Source organism: Armigeres subalbatus, unplaced genomic scaffold, assembly GCF_024139115.2.
Source record: "Armigeres subalbatus isolate Guangzhou_Male unplaced genomic scaffold, GZ_Asu_2 Contig1544, whole genome shotgun sequence".
Classification (NCBI taxonomy): domain Eukaryota; kingdom Metazoa; phylum Arthropoda; class Insecta; order Diptera; family Culicidae; genus Armigeres; species Armigeres subalbatus.
The window spans coordinates 130790-151684 of record NW_026942334.1 but is presented as its reverse complement, the minus strand read 5'-3'; the positions used below and the strand labels follow the sequence as shown (position 1 = coordinate 151684).

Sequence of the window (20895 nt, the reverse complement as noted above, 5' to 3'; positions counted from 1 at the left end):
CCGGAGGAATTCCTGGAGGAACTTCCGGAGGAATTCCTGGAGGAACTTCCGGAGGAATTCCTGGAGGAACTTCCGGAGGAATTCCTGGAGGAACTTCCGGAGGAATTCCTGGAGGAACTTCCGGAGGAATTCCTGGAGGAACTTCCGGACCTGGAGGAACTTCCGGAGGAATTCCTGGAGGAACTTCCGGAGGAATTCCTGGAGGAACTTCCGGAGGAATTTCTGGAGGAACTTCCGGAGGAATTCCTGGAGGAACTTCCGGAGGAATTCCTGGAGGAACTTCCGGAGGAATTCCTGGAGGAACTTCCGGAGGAATTCCTGGAGGAACTTCCGGAGGAATTCCTGGAGGAACTTCCGGAGGAATTCCTGGAGGAACTTCCGGAGGAATTCCTGGAGGAACTTCCGGAGGGATTCCAGAAGGAACTTCCTGAGGAATTCTTGAAGAAATGTCCAAAAGAATTTCTTGATGAACTTCCAAACAAACTCGTTGAGGAGCTTCCAAAGAAACTTAAGAAAATTTTTGACGTTTGAAATTAGTTCACGAGGACCCACGCTGCCGCCACCGATAACCAACAACGTGACGCCACCATGCCGCCGCCGCTGGTAAATTTCCAATCGGCGCACAGGTCTAGATCTGTGTGGCCAAACGGCTCTTTCAGCCAAATGACCTGTTCGACCATTGTTAGAGAAACTTAGCTGGGGACTTTTGTTTGCCCTTTAATGACCTCAGGGTCGTTTTACTTCTAGCTCTTTGGGAGAAATTGGAGGGAGGGCGGAAAGACTTCCCTAATATAATGCACGAGGTGGAGCAAACTAGTGGAAAAATATAAGGGAAATCATCGATAGTGAATGATGGGCAACTAATAATCATGTAGGTTGGATTTACATATTATATTCTCATTAATAACATTATTTGGTCATGTTCTCATTCTGAGGAGTAAGGTAGGAATTTAATGACATACCATTTCACTTCCCGACGACGGTGATCGACCAGCGGTACTGGCTTTGGCGACTGTTAGGCTTCGACACTCCATTCTCCCGGGCCTTTTCTCGTTGGTCAGAGGGTTGTCGGAACACCGCTGCGGAACGCGTCGATTCCAGAATCCTGGAGATTTGAGGGGCCGTTCTTGACGATGGTAAACGGTCAAAGGTAACCTCCAAACTTTTCGACGGTGAAAAAATGGCACACCGCTCATTTATCCTCCGTAGGTTCACTCAATGACGGACAATACACTTTCCGTGCGCCGGGGTAAAGGCTACTTTTTCCCGAGCCAAGCGATGGCGTTGCTCTTCGGTGACTCCGCGTGTACGCGAATGGCTTCTTCACGCACTGGCTTCCTTTTGGCTGCAGCAACTGGGCCAAAATGGTGGGAAAGGGCTCACCGGTGATTAGTTTTTCGGCCGTCCGCTAAGGAACACTCGACGTCACTTTTCTGCTCAAAATTTGAGACAGTACGAAATTGCACACGCGACTCTTACTTCGGCCACTTAAATGGTCCCTGGGGGACAAAAGGAAAAATATAACTTTTTAATAAAAAGACGCACACGAGGTGGTTGGTTTCGTGGTTCACCTCCAAGAGAGCTCGTCGACTCGTTGTCCGGTAGTTTTTACCGTTCGTCCGTGATGGTGGTGGTGGTCGACGATCAGTGATGCAGTGGTAGTGAACTGTCGCGTTGACAGTCGATGTCAACGGTGCGTTACGGGAGTGTTTCAGGATGGGTGTAGGGATGTGCAGGATGATTTCCGTATTTCAATATTCGATGTTTTAGTGTTCAGTTTTATTTTAATTCAATTCCGTTACTTTTAAGTTCATTCCTAGTAATATAATTTTAGAGCAATAATAACTAGTAGTTTATGTAAAAAGTAAGTAAGGTTTTATGAATAATTTATTATGTACAGTAAATTTAGGTAAATTTCCAATGTAAGCAATTTGGCAGGTTACACCATATGACTTTTTCGGACAAATAACCTTTTCTGGCTTACACAGAATGGTGTTTAAAGTTCAATGACGTATAAAATTGCAACCAATCATAACAAACGAAATAACATTCAATATTTAATAATTAAATTAGATTGATTTTTGCAAGCAAGCAAAATTTAATTTTTTTTTTCGATTTAAAAGAACAGTAACATTTATTGTTGCGTTTATTTGCATATGCCAAATAATGTGCATGACAATATTTAAATAAAAAATTACAACATATTTTTATCTGTGAAACAATCTTTTCGATTACCGGCATTTTCGACAAAATGACTCTTTCTACCATTTCAGCCTAACGACATTTTTGGCTAAATGACCAGTTCCGCTGAATGTTATTTTCGATCGTATGTTGTTTTCGGCCGTGTGTCGCTTTTGGCCAAAAGACATTTTTGGCCAAATTGTTCACGGCCTAACGACCGTTTTGGCCAAACGTCAAAAGCCAAAACGTACTTGGCGAAATTGTCCATCTCTTCACGAAATGTGCAATAAGTCTAATCTAGATTACGAGTGACTCAGGAGCAGGAATATTGAAGGCGCAAAGAAATTCAAATTGATGTACATATGAGTGATTGCGATAAGCAACCGCGCCTACATGCTTTCCACATTCATTAGAGTACAGGTCACTTTCCTTTTGTTAGTCATTGAGCCCATTATTCATTCAACAAAAGTATAACGAATTTGAAGCGCAAGGAATCACCAGAAAACGTTATACCCAACTCCACACCACGTTATACCCACTTACAAAATGCTAAATTTAACCACGTGGTTATATGGTCTCCTCTAGTTAGCCTTGCAAGCATAGGCATGGGATTGACCATCCAGGAATGGCGTGTTCGATTCTCGGTCCCGTCTATGATGTTTTCGGGTGGAAAACATTCTTGATTCCTTGGACATATTGAATCCATTGTATGAAAAGCCTTTAATTGATAACTGAAAAAAAAAATGCTTAGTTGCAGTTGCAATTTAGAGCCATCTTTCGGTTATAAAATCATTTGAACCCCCATCCGTTCAGCACAACTTTGTTGTACAAAAGCGGCAAACACATGCTCAACAATCTTGGAAACCACTGCCCCAACATACATGACATTCAGCCATCATATCCACTGACTCGGCCCGTATGTTCCGACTGTTGGGCGCGTTACATCTTTCCATTTGATGAAGCTCCGCAAAACCTTCCTAAGCTTCGGAACAGAGTTTTCAATTTCCATTCTCGCCTTCTGTTTTCACCTCAGTCACGTCAGTCCGCTGAGCTTCGGCGCCAATATCCAGCTGCCGAGACCGAGACGAAGAGGCTCACGAATATTGAGTGATGTTAGAATTCGACCTTTCCGTGTCCAACTATGTGTGGCACCTTTTGCTGATGGGTTTGGGCTGGCGAGCATCAGTCGGTAAGGGTGTGCGCGTAACATAAATTCTCATTTGGGCATCATGAATATGCATTTTCCAACCATCCTTCTCCCGGCACTAACTGCTCACCGACCACCAGCACCCGTCTTCTGGCATCAGGAAGCTTCAGCCTCGGTTCGGGATCATTTCAATCTTCTCCTGAAACATGACGACGACGATGGTTCGGGGGGCACTGGAGCCATATGTGTGATATGTGTTGCTTTGCAGCATTGTTGCCTTGATGTGAGCCGAATGATAAAGAAGGTGGAAGATTTTCAAATCTAATCCGAAATTTGCGATGTGCTTGTTTCTGGCAGGTATCTGGAGAATTTGGTCGTCATTTTATAGGACTTTATGAATTTGGGTAGTTTAGCTTTTCACGGACGCAAACAAAAGTGAACCACAAGTATGGCGAAAGGCAGTGAAATAACATTTTCAAATTTAACTGAGGATCAAACTTAGCCTTGACGGGAAAATGGTGTATACGTCAATCATAGTGACAATGATTTTATCAAACATTTAGAACGCATCACTATGATGTTTCACGAGCTATCTTCAATATAATCTTTTCTTGCGATTGTTAAGAAAAAATGTATAATTAAAGTTTTTATGGTTTTTTCTTCTCTTAGCTATCGTCTTCTGCTAGCGTATTTTCACTTGACGAATATACTTACGTTCATTCTCTGAGCTCCATGCACAGCTCCCTAAGACACAACGTTGATTCAAAAATCAATTTCTCCGACCATGTTTCTATTTGTATCGATGTATCACTTTTCTACGCCGTGTTGTAGTCGGCAATCGATTGAAGCACACTAAATGAGAGCGGAACCTGCTTCCCGTAGGCTGATCCCGAAAGCAGAACAGAGCATCCGGCGGCGGTGTGTAGGCCCAAAATGACATGAGATACGTTTCATTCCGAGCGGAAACTAAGTTGCTATTTAGAACAGCGTCCCATGTGAAACCCAATAATAAATAAATCTTGTTTGATGAGACTAGAACCCACAACTTCCTGCTTGGAGGTATGTTCCAGCCAATTCATTGATCAAAATTACTTGCTTATTTAAAATAGTGAGTAATCTCCGCATAAGTGAAAATGAGACAACTTCGTCATTCAACAGAAGAATTTCACTTCTTTGTGGGATTTATATATTTCGATAAATTCAATATACGGTTATATAAAAAGTAAATTTCGTTCGAACAGTCTTTTTCTCGTCGTCGAGCGAATGTGTATTTCATTTGAATATAGATGACAGTAATTTCTCCCATGCACATGTGCATACCAGGTTCCAAGCTGTTTCGGTTGGGTTTGCATTTTTTCGTTGCCCTCTTTGTCCACCACATCTCGAAACGGTGGCCTCTTATCGGATGAAGCTTTTTTCCTGGACCGGAGTGTTGTGTGCATGTGCACATATATACACACACACACACACACATACCTATTTCTCATTGCTGTCTTTTTTCCGTTTTCTTTTCTCTCCGCAGGTATTCCAGGCACCGGGAATTCTGGCCGTGACGCCGTTCGAGTTTCGCATCCGGTACAAATTCATAAGTCAATCAGACGCCATTGTCAGGTAAAATTATTCAACAGAAACTGTACCTACTGGTGCTGGAGCAAAAATAGCACCGAAGCTCTTTGGGAGTTTTTTTTTAGAGAATATGCCATTGTGTGAGTGAGTGTTATTGTGGGCGAATTATTGGTTGAGTTGTCTCGTGAATGTCTGGTAAGAAATTGAATGTTTTGCGGACAGTATAGAGGAATTGGCATCGATTCACAATGAATGAGATGTGTTAATTTTTGGATATGAAAATTCTCAGTGGAATACAATATTTTAAAGAAGCAAGGCTTAATGTACAGTTTAGTGTTGATAGTATTACTAATTGACTAGCATTGTTGATTACATTACCTTTAAAAATGGGGATGTTCTATTGCTATGAGTAGGCAAATAGCCCCCGGGGATTATTTAAGAACGACAGAAAAGGTAGGTTCTTTTCCCTCATTTTACTGAGAACAGCGCGTGGAGGCGCGTGGTACATCTTGGGTAGTTTCCACTAGAGCAGTGCTGCGGCCCGCGTAGTATTTCAGAATATACACTACATGCGGCCCATTGAAAAACATTACATCCAGGAAAAACTTTCATAGTGCCCAGCTTATCGTTGTAATCGGGGTATATGTCAAGTTCACATCATTATGAATGTTGTCACTTAATAATAAGTTAAGTTGTGGCAAAATTCGATTGGAAATTTACTTACTTACTTTTGGATCCTGTACACCTCCGGTGGTGCAAAGGGCCGACTTGAAAGATCTCCATCCTGAGCGTTGCTCGGTTATCGCTTTAACCTGTTGCAAGGTTAGATTTCGGTCGACTTCTTTTATTTCTTTATTGAGGTTTCGCCGCCATGATCCTCTTGGTCTGCCTCTGCTGCGATGTCCTGCTGGGTTCCAGTCTACTGCTTGCTTACAGATTTCGTTTCCGCCCCTACGTAGAGTGTGGCCGACCCAGCCCCACTTCCGATCCCGAATTTCTGTTGCTATCGGTCTCTGGTGACAACGACGATGGAGCTCGTTGTTTGAGATCTAATTTTGATCCAATATACCGCAGGCATCTGTTGATGAAAACCTGCAGCCGTTGAGTGTTCTCCACTGATACACACCATGTTTCGCTAGCGTATAACAGCACAGATTTCACGTTAGAGTTTAACATTCGTATTTTGGTGCGTTCACTTATCTGCCTGTTTTTCCAGATATTTCTTAAACTTGCAAAGGCAGCCATTGCTTTCTTGATCCGTGCGCCTATGTCGATCTTGGTGCCGCCGTCTGACGCCATTTGGCTACCAAGATATTGGAAGCTTTCAACATTCTCCACTGGTTGCCCGGCTACTGTGAAACTGGAAGGAGTCACCGTGTTAACATCCAACGATTTGGTTTTGTTGACGTTGATGACTGCCGAAGAGGAGCGCTCGGCAAGGTCGTTGAGCTTACTCTGCATATCAGAGCGCCGTTGCGCGAGGAGTGCACCGTCATCAGCCAATTCGAAGTCATTTAGGTGCTCCATGGTTATAGGCTGCCATAACAGCCCGCGGTTTGGTTCACGGTCAATCGCATCTACCAGAATCTCGTCGTTTACGATGGGGAACAGTAACGGTGATAGAATACATCCTTGCCTCACACCAGCTACGACCCGGATAGGGTCGGACAGGACCCCATTGTGCAGCACTCTACACGAAAAGGCCTCGTACTGTGCTTCGATGGGGCCGATGATTTTCTCCGGAACCCCCTTGCGTCTCAGGGCGCCTCACATATTCTCGTGATTGAGACGGTCGAAAGCTTTTTCGTAGTCAATGAATACCAAGTAAAGGGACTCTTGGTATTCGTTGATCTGCTCCAAAATGATGCGAAGCGTGACAATATGGTCCACACAGGATCTTCCGGCACGGAATCCGGCCTGCTGCCGCCGGAGAGTCGCATCGATCTTCTCCTGAATCCGGGATGGGATTACTTTGCATAGAACTTTGAGAACGGTACACAGCAACATAATGCCTCGCCAGTTATCGCATACAGTCTGGTCACCCTTTTTGGGTACCGCCATCGGGGGTGACAATGGGTCTGGGGGGTGAGAATGGGTCATCGCTCTCACCGGCACCCTGGAGGTCGGATAGCAAAATCGTTCAAAAATGTCTCTTATATTTTAGCCTTCTTGCCCTCAGTTACATTCAATCTAATCTACAAGCATTATAAGTAGTTATAACAGAGACCCATTCTCACCCCCATTTGACCCATTGTCACCCCCGACGACGGTACTAAGATACCTTGCATTCAGTCGACCGGGAAAGTTGCGGTGTCCCAGATATTACGAAATAAACGAGCAGTAGTTGAGCGGATGTCATGGAGTCAGCTTTGAGAATCTCGGCTGATATGCGATCGACCCCCGGGGCTTTATTCGATTTCATGCTTTGGATGGCGGTTTGAATCTCTAGCAGTGATGGAGCTTCGGTATTGACGCGTGTTATACGTCGGATCCTAGGCAGGTCATGCCGAGGTGGTGATGGCCTGGCTGGCACTTGAAAAAGTTGTTCGAAGTGCTCGAACCAGCGTTTCAGCTGGTCAGTTGGGTCGGTCAATAACTGATCATTCGCGTCTTTCACAGGCATCGTTGCATTCATCTTCGCCCCGCTTAAGCGTCGTGAGATATCGTAGAGGAGGCGAATGTCCCCGGTTGCGGCGGCTCTATCTCCTTCAGAGTCTGCCCACGCTCGCTTGTCCCGTCGACATGAGCGTTTTACTTCCTTCTCAAGAGCCGCGTATCGTTGACGGGCTCCTCTGGTTTTTGATCGCTCTATCGCGGCTTTGGCTTCTTTTCGTTCCTCTATCTTCCTTCAAGTTTCATCGGTTATCCATTGTTTTCTCTGGGTACGCAGTTCGCCCAAATTATTCTCGCTGGTGGCAATGAAGGCATTCTTGATGGCGGTCCATTGGTCTTCTACGCTGCCACCTTCCGGAATATCTGCAGCACGCGTCTCCAGTTCTTCAACGAAGGACCGTTTCACCGTGGCATCTTCCAGTCGGCGTATGTTGAATCGTCGTCCAACTCTTTCCTCCTGTCGACGAATCCGCGCAATGCGCAGGCGTATTTCGCCGATGAGGAGGTGATGATCAGATGCGATATCGGCACTACGTTTATTCCGTACATCAAGAAGGCTCCGTTTCCATTTTCGGCTGACGCAGATGTGGTCGATTTCATTTTCTGTGAAGCCGTCACGGGAGACCCACGTGACCTTGTGAACCGGTCGATGAGGGAAGAGCGATTCCCCGATCACCATGTCGTTATTACCACAAAATTCTGCGACAGCTCTCCGTTTTCGCTCATTTCTCCGAGACCATGGCGTCCCATAATGCGCTCATGGTTCGAGTTGTCGGATCCGATCTTCGCATTGAAGTCGCCCAAACAGATCTTGATATCACCCTTCGGAATTCTATCTACGACGGCATTAAGTTGACTGTAGAAGTTCTCTTTGTCTTGCTGATCGGCAGCATCTGTTGGCGCATAACATTAGATTATAGTAAGGTTTCGGAACCGTGTTCTAAATCTGGCAACGATTATCCTTTTACTTATAGGTTCCCACTTCATAAGCGCAGAGTGTGCTTGAGCGCTTAGTAGGAAGCCAACTCAGCGATGCCGAGGAGCGTGTTCACCTCGTAAACCAGAATATATCAGAACTTGTCCCGACGGCGTTCTGTGTTCTCCAAAGTTTGGCCAACGGACTTCACTCAGTCCCAGGATCTCAAGCTTCATGCGGCGTGCCTCATTGGAAAGTTGTGCCAATTTACCCTGCTGGGCTAGAGTTAAAACGTTCCATGTTCCTATTCGTGTCCGTTGTTTCGCGCTAAGAGTCATCGCCGTAAAATCAGTCCGTATTCTCTCATTATCGGATTCTTGAACAAATTGATGTTTCGGGAACAGTAGGTTGTTTCTACCACCGGGATGGGGCTGCCATCTTAGGTATAGCTGCTATTCCCGGGAATGGCATTTTATACTCAGCCGCTGGATGCCAGAACAGACGCTGTTGGAGCCGCAACTCCTTGATGAACAGACGCTCGATCAGTCGGGTCAAATTTGTTTGAAGTCCCACCCAACACCAGGACTAGGCTAGTGCGCTTTGAGCGGCACTCGGTCACTTTGATAGGGCCTGCTTGGGGACACATGCAGCTTTTTATAGAAGTTCAACAGAGCCCACTGTCGAGCCCCACAACATCCTAGGCAGACCCCACAGGACGCACCCTCTCACTCTAGTTGATGTCAGAAGGACAACAGTGCCCAGACTACACTACCAGCTAAGTACGCAACCCTTAGCTGGCGGTCAATTGTCATCGGAAGACCCGTGGAAGCGTGGGTGGGTTCGATTCCCGGCGCGCCGGTCTAGGCATTTTTTCGGATAGGAAATTGTCTCGACTTCCCTGGACATAAAAGTATCATCGTGCTAGCCTCATGATATACGAATGCAAAAATGGTAACACCTGGCTTAAAAACCTCCCTGATAATAACTGTGGAAGTGCGGCTCTGTCCAGTGTGGAGATGTAATGTCAATAAGAAAAAGAAGAAGAAGTGAGAAGCTGCCGTTAAATGCCACCAAGCTTTCGAGAGAAAACGCACGTGTAAGCTAACAGAAACGAACTGCACTAGCTAAAAGCCCTGTAAGTAGCATTAATTTGACGTCTATGCTGGCTTAAGGTCTCCAGTTAGCCTTGCGAACAAAGACGCAGAATCTGGAGATGGCGAGAACAATTCGCAATCAGATTTAGGATGTTTTCGGGTGGGAAACATTCTCGATAACCTGGGCATAGTGTATCCATTGTATTTGCCACAGAAGATACATACAAATGCAATGGCGGGCATAGAAAGCTTTCAATTCCGGAGACGAGCCAGCCACAAAAAAAACTCAATTAATAACTAAAATGTTAAGTTGAAAAGCAGGCCAAGTTCCAGTTGGAATGAAGTGGTATGAGAAAAGAAGCTTGCGATGCACTTACGAGATTGACTGATTCACCGAAACCGATTGCTAAACTGTTAGCAAGTTTTCAATAGTAAATAATCATGCATAAATATTGTAACACACTGAAGCCGATATTTATGAGGAGGACGGGCCGCGTAAATTGAAACATCGTTTTAATTCAAGAAAATGTCTGAATGAACCGTGTAAATCCCGAAATTCGAGTGTAAAAAATCGCATAAACAGCAATCCGTGTCAAAAAATCGTGTGAAATATGACTTCAGTGTACATCGGATTAGAGCGTTGATTCTTCCTTGATCGAATGGTTCAAGAAAATTGAAAATTCAACGAGGAACGGCTGAGATATTAGCCACAGACAAACAGACATAATACATTGAACATTCACTCAACAAATTCATCGTTGATTTCAGTTAGTTGGGCAAATCACGAAACAGATAGCGGTAGTGAGGAAATGTCAAACTCGAGCAAATCCGATGCGCGTGCCACTAGTGATCGATTGGCCAACTAATGATTATTTGAATTGACCAGTAAATCAGTGAACGATGGGAATTTGACGAGTGCTATATCTGTTTGTCTGTGTATTAACGATCAAAGTCTATCATGTTTCCGTGACGTTTTTCGATTTTTTGCAATCGTAAAGTGTACCCAATATAGAAAAGACAGTCGTAGTGTTACATTAAGTTTATTTTGATGTTGTTCTATTAAAGTTAAAACCACAAGCAAACAATTCGCAATGGCACAAAAAAAAATTTGCGTAAAAAACTGTTCACTAAATTAAGATTGCCCTGTATACCAACTGCCACTTCGAAAATAAATTCATCCCTGCGGAAAATGAAAGCCCCATTCGCAAGGCGTCGCGGCAGCCTGACAGGAGTGAAGCGTGCGCACACCACCGCACTACCACGCAGTGGTAGCATCGCCCCCATCATCAGGCGACATCAACTAAGTGTGAAAAACTTTAGGCCACGAGGCGGAATCACTTTGTGGCAAAGTAATTGCCTTCGAGTTAGTGTGCTTTCGTCCGGAACGGTTACCTTTGCCAGCCAGAAGGTGTTCTCGAGGCGACGGCACTAAATTCCGGAGTTCCTTCTGAGGAGAACGACTAAAGACTCCGATGCATGAAGTTTCCACTCGCCAGGAGTGTCAGAAGCCGTCTTATAGAAGGTCATACATCGAAAGCGGATCACGTGGAAACGCAGAAACACTACAATCGTTGGAACCCAGACACGAAACGGTCTAAGTAGTCGGTCAGAAACCAGATAGACCAAAAATACCCCATCTAACGGGGTGTTTTTGAAGGACTGACGTTTGGTTTGGCTGCGGCAGACTATCAGTTTGCAGGACCGCTATTCCACCAGACTACAGTTTCGTCGGAAAGGTTGAGCATATCTACCGGACGGGTAGAAGGATAGGATCACTTGACAGTCTTCGTCGAGTTGCGGATCGGTTTTGTCGGGTCATTGCGGAAGACGGTGACCGCTTTCTTCGGACGGTTTGTCCCAACCCACCGGACGATCAGATCGTTGGCTTCGGAAGGAACCGAACCGGAGGCGGAAGCATAACGATAACGCTAAGGGTGTGAAAATTTCGACGAGGGAATCAGACGCCTCGGAGAGACTCCATCCAGCAACGTGGTCGCACTGGACGGTCAGAGGGGTCTCCAGCGGAGGACGTTCGTCGGGCAAGTGGCGCGATGGTAGTGTGTATGAGGCGGGCAATCCCGGCGGCATGTGAGCCGTCAGAGAGTTGGTAGGCCAGAGTGCACCCAAGACGAAAATTCGTGAGTACGCATGATGTTAGCTTGTAAGCAGAAAATTTAGAGAAAGGGAACATTAGATGACAGGAGCAGTGGAAGAAATATCATTGGGCTTCGAATATATGTATTGAATAAGCAATTATGGCATTTGTCGAATTTCATTTCATTGTTGAGCAATTGTCCTCCAGTTTGTGTGCATTTTGTCCGCTTTAGCAATTACGCTCTACCGCTACCGGAGATCTCACAACAGTAGTTCCACCGCAAAAACGGGAGAAAATGAAGATTTTTTTCGACGCGATAGTGCAATAAGGCCTGAAAACGATATACTGTCTCATTAAATAGGTAGGCACTTATGGTCAACCTACTTCTACCTCATGGCCCAACGACTTTGCCCAACATGAGTTCTCATCAACCCTGGCCACTTTGATCTTTTAGAATTTGAGTTAATGAGTGTTTGTCTAAATCAAAATCAATAGTGTTCCTAATATTTCAAAATATTTATGTGATCTTCTCAAAAAACGACTATTTAGATATTGAATCTTCGCAAAAGACTCAGAAATGTGTCCATACGTTGAATGAATAACAACTAGAAATATTTGAAACTATAGATTGTCACTTTAACGTTTCCACTGTGTTTCTTCTTCTTATTGGCATTACATCCCCACACTAGGATAGAGCCGCCTCGCAGCTTAGTGTTCATTAAGCACTTCCACAGTTATTAACTGCTAGGTTTCTAAGCCAAGTTACCATTTTTGCATTCGTATATCATGAGGCAAACACGATGATACTTTTATGCCCAGGGAAATTGAGACAATTTCCTATCCGAAAATTGCCTAGACCGGCACCGGGAATCGAACCCAGCCACCGTCAGCATGGTCTTGCTTTGTAGCTGCGCGTCTTACCGCACGGCTAAATAGGGCCCCACTGTGTTTACATACATGTATTACACATTGTGTTCCCTATGTTCCGGGTGAATGCACTATGTTTCAGCGCTATCGAATCATCTCCCGCTATCCCCTGCTACCATACACAGAAAACTTCAATAATTTTCCAGAGTCAATCAACTATCCAATTTCCTACGGCACATCTCCACATCGGCAGGAAGGTACTTCATTGTAAAAACCCATTCCGAGAACCTGTCACATGTTTGTCTGTTTATTTTCCGTTTCAGTTCTCATTCATCTGCCACAGGTGCAGTCTTGAAGTGTCGCTCATTGTCATGCATGCCCTTCCCCGAACGGCCCAAAGGCTCATATCAACGTTCCAAACGAACATCCAGATCATCCGGCAACTCCTCAACTCGAGTTTCAGAAGCATGAACCATCTTTGTAGGTAGATGCATAAACCCACCCACCCACCCAGGGCAAAGCAAAATTTGGACCCAAACAAGTTTTGCTTGCACCATTTCCGTTTCGGTAGGCATCCTCCATCGTCACCCGTTTCCGTTCTCTCCGGTTTGTAATCATTCAAGAGTAACGTCACATTCCATGTTGATTTCGTCGATGTTGACCCAAAGCCCCCCGCGCTCGCTTTCCTTTCGCATTTGTGCATCTTTTACAATCTTTGAAGCTAACTCAAGCAGCACTGCCAGAGCTAAAGCAGACGAGGTAGAGAAACTATTTGGATTAGTACCCACTGCAATTTGTGTGTGTGTGTTTATCCTTTCTGGTTTGCTTCTTGCTGCCTTTCTTTGAATGGATTTGTCCCATTCAAGTCCAGGAATAACGGAATCCTTTTCATTCGGAAGGAAGGCCTGTGCCCAGCCATGTCGTCGGAATGGCCGTGCATCAAACTCCGGTGCACAGCTGGTTGGGTATGTCTGTAGTTTGTTTGTCAAATATGGCAAGACACTTATGCACTTTCTTACGTGTTCTTTCGTCGAACGCTGGATGAATGCAGCCATTACAAAGAATCTGCTCTTACCAGGCACCGGGTCACGGTGTTACCAAGGACTTACACACTTGGCCGTCGTCGGTAAACAGTCAAGGGTCGTGTTTCGTCAAGCATGGGTCAAATGTTGGTTGGAAGGACTTAAAGCGGAACAGCGCAGTTGGCAATCTGATGATTTCACTCAGGGATGTCTAAATCTCATGAATGTGATCAGCATTATAGTTGTCGTTGTTGGAATACATACAGAAACTATTTCCATGATATTATACTGCCGTTTTTCCAATACGCACCCGTTAGAATTGGTGAGTTTTATTGAATCAAAATGACTCGTGTAAACTGAATCGAGCACAATTTTCCATCAAGTTTACCTGTCGTCTATTTTTCCCGCATAGCTTAATTAATCATCCGTAATCAAAACCAAAATGTATAATAACTCATTTTGGTGTATAACTCACACACTTTCAGGATACCGGAAAAGATCGTAAAACACTCTGAGTAATAATTAGCCAAAACATCTGATAAAATTTATCTGAGAGTTGTCCTCCAAAAGTTCTTCAAGCAATTAGCTCCGGAAATTTTCCCAGGAATCTCATCGACCATAGCCAACAAAGGATTAAAAAATCGGGTGATATTTGAAAATATCCTCTGAGAAATCGATTAAGAATCCATTTTAAAATGCCTTTAAAACTACTTTGAAAACTTCATCCAAAATTCTTCCCAAGACTCTTCTGCTTGGGAAATTCTTCAGAGTTATACTCGGGAATTTCTTTGGAGCTTGCTCTATTAGCTCTCGACAGAACTTCTCTGGAAAATCCACTTTGTCGTAACTGAACCAGTTGGGTACTGATTTACTAGGTACTGTTTACGAATATGTAAAGTGTCGAATGGATTGAAGACAGGTTTTGAAGTTGGATCTTATTGTTTGACATGGAAAAAATGCTTTTCAATTGGTTTGTCGATTTCACTTCTAAAAGCAAGAAATATCATTGAAAATGCTTCTGAAATTTTTGTTCCTCCAGGAATTCCTAAGGAAGTTCCTCCAGGAATTCCTCCGGAAGTTCATTGGAAATGCTTCTGAATTTTAGTTCCCCCAGGAATTCATAAAGAAGTTCCTCCAGGAATTCCAAAGAAGTTCCTCCAGGAATTCATCCGGAAGTTCCTCCAGGAATTCCTCCGAAAGTTCCTCCAGGAATTCCTCCGAAAGTTCCTCCAGGAATTCCTCCGAAAGTTCCTCCAGGAATTCCTCCGGAAGTTCCTCCAGGAATTCCTCCGGAAGTTCCTCCAGGAATTCCTCCGGAAGTTCCTCCAGGAATTCCTCCGGAAGTTCCTCCAGGAATTCCTCCGAAGTTCCTCCAGGAATTCCTCCGGAAGTTCCTCCAGGAATTCCTCCGAAGTTCCTCCAGGAATTCCTCCGGAAGTTCCTCCAGGAATTCCTCCGAAGTTCCTCCAGGAATTCCTCCGGAAGTTCCTCCAGGAATTCCTCCGGAAGTTCCTCCAGGAATTCCTCCGGAAGTTCCTCCAGGAATTCCTCCGGAAGTTCCTCCAGGAATTCCTCCGGAAGTTCCTCCAGGAATTCCTCCGGAAGTTCCTCCAGGAATTCCTCCGGAAGTTCCTCCAGGAATTCCTCCGGAAGTTCCTCCAGGAATTCCTCCGAAGTTCCTCCAGGAATTCCTCCGGAAGTTCCTCCAGGAATTCCTCCGGAAGTTCCTCCAGGAATTCCTCCGGAAGTTCCTCCAGGAATTCCTCCGGAAGTTCCTCCAGGAATTCCTCCGGAAGTTCCTCCAGGAATTCCTCCGGAAGTTCCTCCAGGAATTCCTCCGGAAGTTCCTCCAGGAATTCCTCCGGAAGTTCCTCCAGGAATTCCTCGGAAGTTCCTCCAGGAATTCCTCCGAAGTTCCTCCAGGAATTCCTCCGGAAGTTCCTCCAGGAATTCCTCCAGGAATTCCTCCGGAAGTTCCTCCAGGAATTCCTCCGGAAGTTCCTCAGGAATTCCTCCGGAAGTTCCTCCAGGAATTCCTCCGGAAGTTCCTCCAGGAATTCCTCCGGAAGTTCCTCCAGGAATTCCTCCGGAAGTTCCTCCAGGAATTCCTCCGGAAGTTCCTCCAGGAATTCCTCCGGAAGTTCCTTCAGGAATTCCTCCGGAAGTTCCTCCAGGAATTCCTCCGGAAGTTCCTCCAGGAATTCCTCCGGAAGTTCCTCCAGGAATTCCTCCGGAAGTTCCTCCAGGAATTCCTCCGGAAGTTCCTCCAGGAATTCCTCCGAAAGTTCCTCCAGGAATTCCTCCGGAAGTTCCTCCAGGAATTCCTCCTGAAGTTCCTCCAGGAATTCCTCCGGAAATTCCTCCAGGAGTTCATCCGGAAGTTCCTCCAGAAATTCCTCCGGGAGTTCCTCCAGGAATTCCTCCGGAAGTTCCTCCAGAAATTCCTCCGGGATTTCCTCAGGAATTCCTCCGGAAGTTCCTCCGGAATTTCCTCCGGATAGATAGATAGAGAGATAGATAGATAGATAGATAGATGAATAGATAGAAGATTTTTCGAAACCAAATTTTTTTTGGTGCCAGATGTCTTAGAAATGCATGAAACATCTGGATCAGATCTGGTGTTACCTCCAAACAATTTTTTTTTGAAAAAAAAATGACTTTTTGGAACTTGAAAATTTTTTCGAAATATTTTTTTTCGATGCCAAATGTTTTAGAAATGCATGAAACGTCGATATGTGGTGTTGTTTCATGTTAAAAATGCATTAGGCATAAAAAAAATTGATTTCGAAAGTTTTTCCAAGTTTCAAAATTGTTTAAGTCCCAAAAACACCCGATCTCGACGTTTTTTATTCCTAAATTCAGAAAAAGACCTTTTTTTCTATTTTTTTTTTTTTCGAGATAACACCAGATCTCGACGTTTTATGATTTCTAAGATGTTTGACATAAAAAAAGGATCTTGAATCCCCTCCCCCCTTGGAAAATTTTCGTGTTTCAAGACAGTCAAATTTTGACCGCTTTGCTCATACCCTCAGCAAAGTCCGATTGAGCTAAAATTTTGTGTTAGTCAACAATATCAGAACGAAGTCAAGACATTCAGAGTAGAATGATGACAGTCCCGGGATAGATAAAAAGCTGATTTTTTTGTTTGTTTTATATCGGTCCCAAATTACAGTTCCTTATAATTTGATTCTCATTCAATCATAACATTCTCAATCAATTTCCGCTTGATTGGATTCAATTTTGATTACAATTCGCACCCCGATACTTTGCTATCACTTGCTTATTTGATCGTATTCAAAGTTAAAGTGCTCCTCGTTTGTTCCTTCAATTCACATCTTGACACAAAAATCTTCCAATCCTTTATCGGAAAGTGTTCCATTAACGAAGATTTTCGGTCGAAGCTTTCCCGAGTCGCAAAAGCATGGAAAGGTGTGCCCAACAGCAAATCCACGACGATGGCGCCACACCGGAGCGGTAACACGTGGCATAGCCGGGCCCAGGAAGGGGAATGAATTGATTTGTCTTCTTTGCGGTTGTCAGAGGATTTAGTTGATTCGTTCGGATGTTCATCCGTTCTTCCGTTCGATCGTTTCCATTTTGCTCCAGGGCAACAGTCGGTGTAAGGGATACTAAGCTCCCTTTTTTTTCTACCCCTGCCAAAACCATATTCACGTGCCATTGCGATACCCGACCAAATCCGTATTCATTGATTCATTTATTCGCCTCAATTTGGAACCGATCAAGCAAAAAATTGAGAAACCGACTGTTCTCGTTGCCACTGTTCGGGTACCGGCGGCGGTTGGAGGAATCTCAGAATCGTTTACGATTACAGATGAAACCGGTATAGGACGATGTTTTTTGTAGAATATATATTGCATATGTTTGAACAGTTATGCGGTATTTTATTGCGCTGAAGTAATAGGATTGCTAAATTAGTTTCAATCTTGACAATGAATTGACAATCATGGCCAATATGAATTGCTTCACATTGGACGCTCAACACAGTGTACTCTGTGCTTCATTATCTGCTTTTTGTTTAAACTTTAAAATAAGGTTTTTTCCTATATCATGAAAGTCAATTATTCATGCGTTGTATCTTCCCCCTAGTAAGTAATTGGTTTAAGCTATCCCAACGAGTCGCACTCTTCTGTGATCAACTGTAGCAATCCAACTTCGGTGACGCAATACACGGAGAAAGGGTATCATCTTCACCTTCATACAAACTTGTTTGTTTTTTTGACTTGGACGAGCATACGCGCCAAGGACTTGTGGATAGAGATGAAGTACCCCCTTCTCCAATATGTACGCACATACACACATAAAAACACAAACACAACGCATGTTCGGCAGTTTTGTTTGAAATTGAGATTTCTGTCTCCGGAAGTTTTCGCCTGTGGTGGGAGGGACTTCGAGTGATGGTTACGCTCGAGCGGTTATTGTGTGAATGTGGACGGAAGCAAGATTTGATTGGGTTGAACGGAAGAATGGAAGAGAGGAAGGCAAACTTTTCCGATGTTTTCATAACCTTTCGAAATCAAACAGATTTTCGTTTCGATAAACTTATGTTCGATTGTTTTTCGCAGATACGGAGCCCCGAATGAGCTGCTGGAGCTGGGGAAGGTCACCCCTGGGACGTATTGTACAAGGCAGTACGACGAATGCTATCGGAAGCGTTGTCGGCTGCAAAGTCCGAACTATCCGGGAATGTATCCGCGGAACGTGACCTGCTACTGGACGATTAAGCAGAAAGTGGTACCAACGTGTAAGCATGCGATGGTGGCCATCAGTCAGGAGAATGAACACAAAGCGCTAGTTAAAAGGTGAGTGAATGTATGCATTTGGTGACAAAAATGATGGGGATGAAGATTTATTGTTAAGACGTGAACCAACTGAAAAAAAATATCTCAGAGCAAACTTGAAAAACAGTTACTTCAAAAGCGTGTCGTCAGAACTTGCTTACTGGAGTACTTGCAATACTACTACACTTGGGTCGCTTTTTACGCGACTGTTTACACGACTATTTCTACGCGGATTTTGGGTATTCACGTGTTTCTTCGTGAGGTACGAATGCCCCGCGTAAAATCAAATTCAGTGTAATTGAGAATTTTCTGATACAGAATTTATTCGGTTTTCCTGGTTTGCCTAAGAAAAAATAATTCCCATGTATCAAACTGACGGGAGTACAGAGAAAAAAAACATAGTAATTTCCAATAGAATTTGAAACATTTAACGAACTGCTGGAGCTGGAACTGATCGAAATAATTCTGAATTATTTTATATTATATTATTATATTATGTATATAATGCACTGAATCGTTATATACCTACTAAAGTGGAGGCCATATACGTGCTTACCCAGCCAACCACAAATCGTATATGAAAAGACAAATTTCATCGCATGTGATGCTATTTAGTGTCAAAATCGTATATAAGCACCAATAAAGGTGGCCAAAATATTATAACTATCGTATCTAATACCTGAATTTGGAATATTTACGATTCATTTCGAGAAAGTCATAAATCAAAATAAACAATATCGGTTTGATCGGATTGAATCGGAAATATCGTTTATACGGACGCGCATTGTTATACAAATCGTATATTGATGAGCGTTTCACGTATATAGCTACTTACTCCTGTACGCCTACCGAAGCCCACTGAATCTTATCTTCAAATTAATTCAATTTTACTTACTTCATTCCTTTCGATATGCTTAAACGCCGATCTATCCATAAAGTGCTATTGCGCTGCTGATTACCGTTCCGTTTCAATGCCAAAAATGCGTGTAAGAACTTGAAATACGACTAAATAAAACAATTTCGGAGGTAAACACGGTGAAATAAAACTTTGCTGTTGTTGACGTTTCAACATCGTAAATATGTTCGCAGAATCATTTGGAATGCTGCGTAATCGTTCTTATGGAACGTTCACACGGTCAAGCAGTTTGACCAACATTGACTCCACCTCTCGTTTATTCAAACATCCATCAAGTTTTACCAACAGCGCCACGAACAATCAATTTATTCGACCAACAATATCACACACGAACGACCGAAGCGCCAACTTGAGCACCTACCATTAAAATATATATGAGGGTTTGTGCAACTTCACTACAAATGCTCAAACATGTTCGGCGAACCCTGACTCCACCCCCGACAACTCAAACCAAAATCAAACCGTTTTAATTTTTTCCAACCGAGCCGTCAACTGTCAAATGGTTGTTCGAACAACTTCACACACGTTCAAACAAAGCAGCAACCGAAGCGTTTTCTTGGGGGCGGAGTCAATGTTCGTCAAACTGCTTGACTGATGTGTACGTTGCATTATGCATGAACATTGTCCGAATACAGTTTTCATACGCGATTCAAATCAGGGGTGGCATTGTGCATCTCGATTCGAACGGAATTCTGTCGAGTCGAACATGTTTGACATTACGGCTTTCGATTCGATCTCGAAAACGACTCATCGTTCGAGTATTCTCGAGGAGGTACAAGAATAACGAGATGTTTTGGCATTATGAAGACTCGATAGCACACTGAAAAACGACTCAAGTCGAATGAAAATCACTCGTCACCTTTATAGCTTTCGAGAGTCATTTCTTGCTAAAAGTTTTTCATCATATTTGTTTTTATTACTCTACGGGAAGAGTATAAATGTTTCATTATTGTAGCTTGAAGAAAAGAATGTCATTAGTATACCTACTTTTATAATTTCCAGACAATATGCAATCTCTAATTATCCCGAAATCCTCGTAAAAACGACTTCAACTCAAATCGTTTTTTTTTTGCAGTTTTCACGTATTTCTTGACGATTTCGATAAACCGCGTGAAAAATCTATGATGAAAATCTGCGTAAAAACGTATATAATCCAAAATATACGTAAAAATAGTTGAGTTAAATAAAAAAACGCGCAAGAGATGACCCAAGTGCATTTAACTAAAACACATGGAAACATCAAAGTAATGTATTATTGAATCCTTTTTTAGCTTTAAATTATTTAGCTCAAAATTGGATCTGTGGCATAAACTCAAATAAATATAATAAATGCTAAAGCATTTGATGAGTTTGATTGCTCTACGCATGCGGTCGCGAGTACTCAGACGACTAATGACGGTGGAAGACCGACACTTGATTACAATTAGAGCAATCAAATGCTTTAGCCAAGCAAGCTTTTGGCACAAATCCGCCCAACTCGTTGTAGGGGGCATAGAGTGTGATCCTCTCGATTAATAAACAATGTGCACTCGCTTGACTGTGGATATACAACAGTAAAGCACATGTGAAGATTGGACAAATCAAGCATCCGAACGATATTCAATTTTCAAAAAAAAAGCTAATTGTGGTTGAAGTTGGTACTCGGATTCTGATGGCTTTTCCGCAAACGTGACCTTCAA

General features: G+C 43.6%; 1 protein-coding gene and 1 long non-coding RNA gene across 2 annotated transcripts in view; one reads left to right on the top strand and one right to left on the bottom strand.

Moving 5' to 3' along the window:
• LOC134202966 (uncharacterized) overlaps nt 1-20895 on the top strand; it is a 280830-nt gene that overhangs the window by 154818 nt on the left and 105117 nt on the right. Inside the window, exons 5-6 of the mRNA XM_062677968.1 lie at nt 4851-4939; nt 18085-18321. Coding sequence (XP_062533952.1) covers nt 4851-4939; nt 18085-18321 — 326 coding nt within the window. The remainder of the gene's footprint in view (nt 1-4850; nt 4940-18084; nt 18322-20895) is intronic.
• LOC134202968 (uncharacterized) lies at nt 873-1731 on the bottom strand. Its single transcript, XR_009977392.1, has 2 exons — nt 1572-1731; nt 873-1499 (listed from the first exon to the last, which is right to left on the bottom strand). It is a non-coding gene; the product is annotated as an uncharacterized LOC134202968 (long non-coding RNA).